General features: G+C 39.9%; 1 protein-coding gene across 1 annotated transcript in view; it reads left to right on the top strand.

Moving 5' to 3' along the window:
• The first annotated feature begins 4,805 nt into the window (after nt 1-4,805).
• The window catches only part of DRD3 (dopamine receptor D3), a 49,002-nt gene continuing 44,115 nt past the window's right edge, over nt 4,806-9,692 (top strand). The window contains exon 1 of the mRNA XM_021934072.2: nt 4,806-9,217. Coding sequence (XP_021789764.2) covers nt 8,948-9,217 — 270 coding nt within the window. The 5' untranslated portion in view covers nt 4,806-8,947. The remainder of the gene's footprint in view (nt 9,218-9,692) is intronic.

Raw genomic sequence — 9,692 nt, 5'->3', positions numbered from 1 at the left:
AGAATTAGAGTCTATATCCCTCTTTATCTTCCTTTTAATTTTGCCAAAGAAAGACACTAAAAACATGCTGAGGAGTATCTTGCCAGCATTTACAACTGCCCTTGAAGAGAGAATATGTGTTCTCAACACAGAAAGTCTAGAAATAGGGTTCTTCCTACTACATTCACACATGATCAGGATAGCATTATCATTAGGCACAATATCTTCCAATGTTAAAGAAAATAAACATAAGATACTGAAAGGTAAAAACCATGTTGCTGAAAGTGAGTGATATGAGGTTCTTAACTCCTTAGAAGGTATTTGCTTCATTCTGCTCCAGCCTAACATTACTCCCTGCTTTTACATGTCAGACAAGCCAAGTTTTAGCAGTGCATATTCTCTTGGTCCCCTTATCCAAGGGAAGAAAAGCCTTGGAGTTCACATTCAACCCAGGAGTTCCAGTCTTAGGGCATGTTCAATATAGTTATATCATATAACTAATACTTTTATGCCCAATAAATTATGGGCAACCTTGGATATGGCACCTAACCTCTCTAAGCCTCTGTATTTGTTTGCTAGGGATGCCATAACAAAATGCCACAGGCTAGGTGAATTAAACAAAAGAAATTTATTTTTGCACCGTTTTGAAGGGTAGAAGTCCAAAATCAACAGGGTGGCAGGTTTGGTCTCTCCTGCAAGACCCCTCTCCTTGGCTTGCAGACAGATGCCATCTTCCTGTGTCCTTTCCTCTGTGTGCACATTTCTGGTGTCTCTTCTTTTTCTTATAAAGAAACCAGTCATATTGGATTAGAGCATACCCTCCAGGGCCCATTTTAACTTAATTCACACTTCAAAGATCTTACATCCAAATACAGTCATGTTCCAAGGTTAGGGCTTCAACATATGAATTTTGGAAGGACACAAATTAGTCCATAACAGCCTCTATAAAAATGGCATTATGAAGATTGCTGTAACGTACAAACAAGAACATAATTTACAAAATGATTTTCTAAATCATCTAAATGATTATTAAATATAATTACATACAAATGTATTATTAACATTATTATTGTTGTCATAATTATTATTCTTTCTGACATATTATCTGTCTTCTGGGAAGTTTAAATTTTCTGCCTTTGGAAGACTATATCATAGTGGTTAAGAGAATTAGGATGTTTAGATCCAAATCCTGGGTCAGCCACTTGTTAGCTGTATGACTTTCAGACATTATACTAACCACTCTATGCTTTAATTTTCCTACTCATAAATTAAGGGTGGCAAAAAATAGTACCTGCCTTAGGGTTGTTGAAAAGATTAAAAGGAGCAACACATTAAAATGACTGGCTAAAAGTACATGCTCAATAAATGATGGTTGTTATCAATAGCAGTATTTAGACCTTGTTGATGCTGCTGCCTTCTTTTTCAGCCAGCAGAGGTCTCCATCATAGTCAAAAGAGAACTAGGTTCCCCATGACTGCACTGCAGTTGCCAAGTACATCCACTGTTGGCAGAGAAAACAGCCGAAGAATTACCACATTGCCTAAACAGAGGAGAAAAAAAAAGAGAGAGATAACAGGAAATGGTTAGGATTCCACAGTAAAATGTAAGATGAATAAGTGACCATAAGTTAGGATTGTTTGTGTTCTACTCCTGACTTTCACTGATATTGCCCTTGGTTGCATCTCACTTTAGCTTGTTCTAAACCAGTTTTTTAAAAGATATATATGCACATATATCACAGAGAAGCAGTAAGAATGAATTGGCAAATATTTGTGAAGTTCTCTGAAAACAAGAAGTGCTGCTAAGTAAACATTTAACATTTCTTACAGTATTAAGCTTATTTCATCTTTATTGCCAGTTATACGCCATGCCTCAGTTTTGCTGCCTTTGTAATATGTTTCCTTTAACCTTCTTTTCCCAGACAGGCTTACACCTCCAAGTTCAATTATCCTGTCAATTGTGTTTTAAATTGTACTGATTTCCATTAACCAATTGTGGTATCAATTTGAAGATCTGTTCCTTCTTCTGAACTAATCATTTTTACACCCACCAGAATCTGGAAAGGCAATTAAACTGAGGAAGGTGAGAGTTATTCAAGAGAAATTAAAGCATAAAGGTAAAAACAGTGGAAAAACTAAGATTAAAAAGAGCACTGAGGAGAAAATACACATGTACTAAAAAGCACAGTACCAGAGCAGATAGAGACAAAGAGGAAAAGAGAGCGAGGTAGAAAACGGATCCTGCTTGTGCCTACTCCATCTCTCTTTCAGCACCAAGGACAGAACCTCTGAGCGCCTGACCCAAGCAATGCTCAGTTTAGGGTCCCTCCCAAATCCTCTACAGAAAACGGATACATTCGAAAGCAGCTATGAAACGTGCACTAAGGTCTAATAGGGAAGCTGGAAGAGCAGCACTCAAGTAATTTCACCTTAGAGGCAAAAAATGGGTGATTTCTTTCTGTTCATTTCATAGTTTCTGAGTCCTGAGAAAGGCAAAGTTTGCTTTGCTTGGGTATGTCTGCTGTCAGTAAATGGCTGCAGGAGCCGAAGTGGTAAACTCCTCGGTCTCCAGAAATCAGAAGAAAATTTTAGGGTAAGTAATTTTTCTTTTCGTTTCTAATTTAGTACATAGTATTTTCCTCAAGGTTATTTAATCAGCTTGGGGTTCTGTGGATCTCTAAAAATATGCATTAAAACTCAATACCCACTCTTATTTAAAAACCAAAGCCCTGAGGAAATGGTTTTCTTTTTCTTCTAAGTGGTTAGACAGCAGAAACCTTTTATATTCCTTTTTCTTCTATTTTTTTCCCCAAAATTGTACCTTGTGGACTCTAGAAGCTATATCAAGGAAGAATTAAAAGATAGAAAACAAAAAGCGGTTATTATTCTAGGATTTGTATGGAAGTTGATTGTATTCCTCTTAAGGATTTTACTTAATTGTAAGGGTCTGTTATTTTAAACTCCTCAATTCAGCACCCTGGCAATTCAGAGCTGAAGGTTTGGAGAGGCACTATTTTCAATGGTCTATTTAAAGTCAGGCTGTTTCCAAGTCAGAATCCAATTATTCCCAGCAGAGATATGTAGTACTTGAGATGATGATTGTGTATGTTTCCTTTGATGATGGTATATGATTTTTAGGGTATTGTTGTTATTTAATTGTGAGACTTCCATTGCTTGCTGTAGCTTACTGGGGCAACAGAAGTCATTGCAGTTAGGTATTTGTTCCAGTTCATGCATTTAGTTTAATTGAATACCATCAAAATGCATGCATGTATAATAATGCAGCAATAGCAAAGTGAAACTTGGATTCTAAACTCATTGTGCATGACTGTTTCTCTTTATAGGTGAAGCCCTTTGCTTATTGATACTAAAGGGTTTGTAAAATATCTGTTCTTAGGTAAGAGTGAAGAACCACTGCTTGACATGGCATTGGGATCTCTTATAGTCAAGGAGAAGTAGAGACAAGATGAGAAAGATTCTTACTCCGGCACTCATTTATTTGTAGTTGAATATTTTCAAGGGTCTGTGTGGCTAGCAGTGAGCAAGGGTATTGAGCAAGGAAAATACTGATAGTATCCAAATGGGTGCCTAATATTTAAGCATCCATACAGAAGGCTGTTTATTATAGAATATGCATTAAAGCAAATACAGAACAGTTTCTACTCAATATCAGATTCAATTTCTAATGCATTGAAGTTGGTCGTCAATTAATATTTGCTTATTGATTTATTTTCTGAGTTCCCCATTTTATCTCTGATTAGAATGGTAAGATGCTCAGTCTTTAGAGGTTGTGATGGAAAGTGAGTATGCTCTGCTTTACTAGACAGGTTTAATGAGGGGGAAAAACTATTATCTTAGCTACTGGACCTCAGTAACCAGCAACAGTTTTTCTCTGTACATTTACCAACAATGTAAATGTGCCCCAATACATAAATATGCTATGTATTGCAATGCATTTGTGAATCTTTTTTAGGAAAATAGGCAGCAATTTGCAAGAAGAAAGTAGCATAGAAATGCTAAAGACTATCTCTAATAATAATAACAATGTGACTCCCACTGGTTCTATGAGCAGTGTGCACCTGCATTACTTCACCAAGCCTAGTCAGATGATGTACATAAGATACTCTGAACAAGTGAGATTTTAAAATTAGTACCCATTTCACATTTGTCTGCCTCACCCCTAAAAGTGGCATACTTAAGTGGCATAGTTAAGAACATGAACTCTGGAATCAGACAAATCTTGGGTTGAAGCAACTCCATCATTTACTGGTTTGTGTTCTCAGCAAGATATTTAACCTCTCTGTGACTCACCTTTTTTATCTAGAAAACTTGATATGATAATAGTGCTTACCTTCTTCAACAGGTTGCTGTGAGGTTGAATGATGATAATGCTTATAAACTTTAGCTATAATTATTAATTTTATCAGGCAATATAGCAAGTCCAAATTATAGCCCAGACCAGAAAAGCTCTGGAGACTGGTGTCAGGAGGCATCTGAGTAAAAGATTAGATGTGGCAACAGCCAGAGATCTGTGAAATGAGTGAAGATGTATCATGGAACCCTGTTACTGAAGTGTTTTGTTCTGGGTTTAGTAAAATCCACCTCAACTTGGGAATGAGTTTTGTGGGGTTTTTTCTTTGAGACAGGATCTTGCTCTGTCACCCAGGCTGGAGTGCAGTGGTACAATTATAGCTCACTGCAGCCTCTAACTCTTGGACTCAAGCAATCTTCCTGCCTCAGCTTTTCAAGTAGCTGGGAATACAAGCACATGGCATCACACGCAGCTAATTTTTCTTTTATTTTATTTTTGCAAAGATGGAGTCTCACTATTTTGCCCAGGCTGGTCTCAAACTCCCAGCCTCAAGTGATCCTCCCACCTCAGCCTCCCAAAGTGCTGGTATTACAGAAATGAGCCCCCAAGCAGGGCTGGGAATGATTAACATCAACTTCCATGCCCAGCAGAGACCCATTAGATAATTATGAGTTTGGGATTTAAGAATGCCTGAGATAAAGCTTGGTTCAAATCAGCCCCTTACACATTGTGTAATCTTGAGAAAGTAATTGATCGCTCAGTTTTTTTAATCCATAAAAGAAATAGATCATTATCCACCTTTAGGGCTGCTGTAAGTATTAAAATGCATGTAAAGTACTCATACTTGACACACAGTAGTAGCCTAGATGTAGTTGTCTTCATCTTCATTTGTTCTCTTACAGAAAGAGAACAAATAATTAAAACTCTGTAAGTCTTAATGAGGTACTAAGGAGGAACCCCACGAGTGTTTCAGGCGGACTGTTATTCAGCACTGAGGGACTGAACATCAGCAAAGCAGGACAAATGTCATAACTGATGGGGACCTGACCACTCTCTGTTCCCCTGCCTTTTTAAATAGGTTATGCACTCACTCTAAGAGATGCCAGAACAAACTATAAAGACCAAGATAAATCAATACTTTGTAAGGCATTTAAAAGCTCATTAAAATGTGTAAGTAGTGTTATATGTAATGAATCTTAAAAGAATGAAGCCAGGAGTACTCTTCTATTTCTCTGCCTTCTCTATTATTTTACCTCCTACCCACTTTTAACTCCTAACACTGTTTGCTGAGGTCACCATGAATGTCATCATTTCCAAGTTCACTAGATACTCTACAATTGTAGATTATTTAACTCTTCATCTATTCCCACTTTCCTCTTAACAGTAAAAGCAACTATATTTCTGGTGCTATGTGCCAGACATTATGCTAGAGTGATGATTGTTAATGGGGAGAGCAATTTTGCCCTCCTCCCCTGGGATATTTGGCAACATCTAGAAGCATTTTTTATTGTCCCAACTTGTGGGGAGGGGTATGCTACTGGCATCTAGTGGGTATATGTAAAGGACGCTGTTAAACACCCCACACTGCACAGCAAAAACCTCCTCAACAAAGAATTATTCAGTCCAAATTGTCAGTAGTGCCAAACTTCATGTATAAAATTTCATTTAATCTTCATAATGACCTTATGGAGTGGATATGATTATCTCCATTTTGCTGATGAGGAAACCAGACTATCATTGTAAATTACTTAGAGAGTGATTGAGTTAATGAATTCTCTAGGCTCTTTGCTTCTTCCTACCTGAGACCCGTTTCCTATCTGTTAGCATATCTAACAGAGGGAAAAGAAAGAAGAAAGCCCAGCTCAGTTCTGTGTTATATAAGCAACTCTGGTTTGAAAAGAAAAAAAAAAAAAATCTAAGCAGGGAGGAAGTTGAAACAATTAGCTGAGAGACAGAGTAATCTAGCATCTCACGCATCTTTGCTTTCATCTCCCACATCTACAACTCATCAGAAACTACCTGAACAATCACAGTTTAACCCACCTGCTGCTATAAAGGACCTAAGATCAGATGTAGAAAAAATAAATTAGAAATCAGAAATCCATGCAACTGTGATTCCAACATCAGGCTCAGAATTGATTTTCAGAGTTGAGGGTTTCCCTTCGTATAATTAGCCACTGGCATTCAGCTATACTATTTTTAGGTAGCTGTCAAACCTCTTGGCAGAGTAAAAAGTCCAGCCAAAGGGTAATAAATATCCTAAGGTTTTATGCCTCCCTCTTACTTGGCAGGTGAGAGGAAGCTAAGACATTATTCACCACTGCAGACCCCAGAAAAGAGGGGTTCTGGCCACTGTGTTCCAAAGTGGCCCAGTTGTGAAAAGGAAGACATTTGGGCCTGAGCCTGCCTTAAAAGTGGAAATATCCTTGAACAATCAGAAAGCATTGTATTTTTCCAAAAGCTCTTGGCAGCAGTGGTGCTATCTCCAGGGTAGCGGCTGCCCTCCTCTGAATAATGAGAAAATTATAACTATTATCAAGAATTATTATTATGTTTTAAAATACATTGAGTGCAAACAGTGTGCCAAGATAAAGGACAATTTTTTTAAACAATTCTCTAAATTCATTCCAAGTTTGTCACCCTTTCCCAATTATTTGTTCATTTTAACTCTTTCACATTTCAGGCTGAAGCATTTCAAAGTGAGGTACAAAATGACAGCCATGATTAGGCCAGTCTCCTAATCAAGGGAGAGCTACAGATACCTAGCTTGAGGGCAAATTCTGGCCACCAAGCCAGCCTCTACTTTTGCCAGGGCCTGGAGAGAGAGTTCCCATAAAGGTCCATATGTACCATGTTTAAATATTTTAAAGTCGTAACCAACAAACCATTGAGTAAAATGTTTCATCTTCCCACCTTGATGAATACACCTTCGTAACAACGTGGAAGGCCAAGTTTGAATTTAAGATTCCTGGACCCTTCAAAATTCTATACAAAATGTGACTATATAGGAGAAGCTGGGCCCCCACCCCTAACCTGCCTCAGGGACCCTGGACTCTTATCTCCCCACCTCAGACTACATAGAATCTATTTGACTGAGCTCTAACTGAAAGCCACCACTTGGCCCCAGGAACCCTACACATTTATGGCATAGTCTCCCTCAGGGTGACAGATTTAGAATGAGGCCCATGATGTCCTGGAAACAGGCTCTGAGCAGTTGGGCAGAGAATTCCCTGAGTGTGGTGTAGACAGGGTTGTAAACTTAGTGGACCTTCTCCTTGGCACTGTGGGAGGTTACAACATCATCCTGTAGGGGCTAGAGGCATAACCAGTAGAGGATGCCTTAGTCCTTTTGGGCTGCTATCACAAAATACCATAAACTGAGTAGCTTATAAACAACAGATATTTATTTTTCACAGTTCTGAAGGCTGGGAAGTCCAAGATCAAGGCACCAGAAGATTCAGTGTCTGGTGAGGGCCTGCTTTCTGGTTCACAAATGGCTGTCTTTTCACTGTGTCCTCCCATGGTAAAAGAGATTAGCTAGCTATCTGGGTCTCTTTTATAAAAGCACTAATCTTATTCATGAGGGCTCTGTCCTCATAACCTAATCACCTCTCAAAGACCCCCACCTCCTAATACCATCATATTGGGTGTTAGGATTTCTACATATGAATTTAGGGAGACACAAACACTCAAACCATAGTAGAAGACCAGAGTAGGCTCCTCTGTAGCACACAGCCTGGGACAAGAGTCACTTTCGCTTGGGTTTCAGGGTTACACCCTAAGTCGCAGGCCTTATGTCTTCCCCTAGCCTTCAGAACTGTGAGAGAATAAATTTCTGCTCTTTATAAATTACCCAGACTCAGGTGTTCTGTAATAGCAACCCAAAATGGACTAAGATAGATGGGTTTCATTATTCCCACATTTTACATGGGAATAATCTGGAGCTCAGAGAGGTAAAGTAATATGCATAAGGTCCCAGAGTTAGGAAGCAGTAGAGCTGGGTTTGTAATCCTGCAACAGCTTCCCGTCTCACTCAGAGTCCAAGCATGGTACTTTCAATAGCCCTGCACAATCTCTCTACCTCACACCCTCCTATTCTACTCCTGCCTCACTTGTCTTCAGCCTCACTGGCCTCCCTCCTATGCCTTCTATGTGCTAGCCCTTCCCGCTGGCACCTGCTGTTCTCACTGCTCAGACTGCTATCCCATCTGATATCTGCATGGTCTGCTTCCTGATCTCCTCCAGGTCTTGACTCAATTGCTGATTTCTCCATGAGGAATTCCTGATTATTACTCAGATACTCATTCACATACATACAATCTTCACCCATTACTTACCCCCCTCCTTGATTTGTCTCCAATATACATATCATTATCGAACACACCACATCTTTTATTTGTCTTGTTTATTATCTGTCTTCCCCTCTAGAATGGGAGCTTCAAAGGGGAGGAATTAGATTTTATCTGTTTTGTTCATTGCTGTATCTCCAACTCTCAAAACAGTGCCTACTATATAGAAAATGCTCAATAAATATTTGTTGATGCAATAAATAAAAAAAGTAACTAAGCAACCAAGCTCCAAAGAGTCTGATTTTATTAATATTGTTTTCTGTCTCCTCACAGGAAGCCACTTGGCATCACATACCTCCCCCTGGGCTATGGCACCTCTGAGCCAGCTGAGTGGCCTCCTGAACTACACCTGTGGGGTGGAGAACTCCACAGGTGCCAGCCAGGCCCGCCCACATGCCTACTATGCCCTCTCCTACTGCGTGCTCATCCTGGCCATCGTCTTCGGCAATGGCCTGGTGTGCATGGCTGTGTTGAAGGAGCGGGCCCTGCAGACTACCACCAACTACCTAGTAGTGAGCCTGGCTGTGGCAGACTTGCTGGTGGCCACCTTGGTGATGCCCTGGGTGGTATACCTGGAGGTGAGTAGACTTCAGGCACATGCTGTCTCTATGACTGTGCTTGTATTTGTCTTCCCTGAGTTCCGGCCTTCGGGGCTCAAAAGACTCCCCAAACAGTCAGGAACTGAGGAAGAAAGGAAAACTCTAATTCTCCCTTTAATGAGAGAGTTAAACCTCTGGAAAACAGCCACCATCCCATCCTCCACCTGGGTCAGAACCAGGGTGCTGAGAATGATTCTGTTCGTGGGTCTCCAGTGTTCAGGTGACAGGATTTGAGTGATGGGACTCTTCCTAATATGGCCTAGAGTTTATTCTCTGTGCCAGACGTGTCTCAATGACATGGTGGGCTGGGTGAGACAGTCCAGAAGGCATCTTCACCAGTGCTCAATGTATATGAGGGTAAGGGTGTGCAGGAGGGATGCGAGGCCAGGAGGAAAAAAAGAATTATTTAAAAAAAAAATAGTGAATGTAGGGAAAGATAGAAATAATGACCAGC

This window comes from Papio anubis, chromosome 2 (genome assembly GCF_008728515.1).
Source record: "Papio anubis isolate 15944 chromosome 2, Panubis1.0, whole genome shotgun sequence".
Lineage (NCBI taxonomy): Eukaryota > Metazoa > Chordata > Mammalia > Primates > Cercopithecidae > Papio > Papio anubis.
This window is presented reverse-complemented; position numbering and strand designations above follow the sequence as displayed.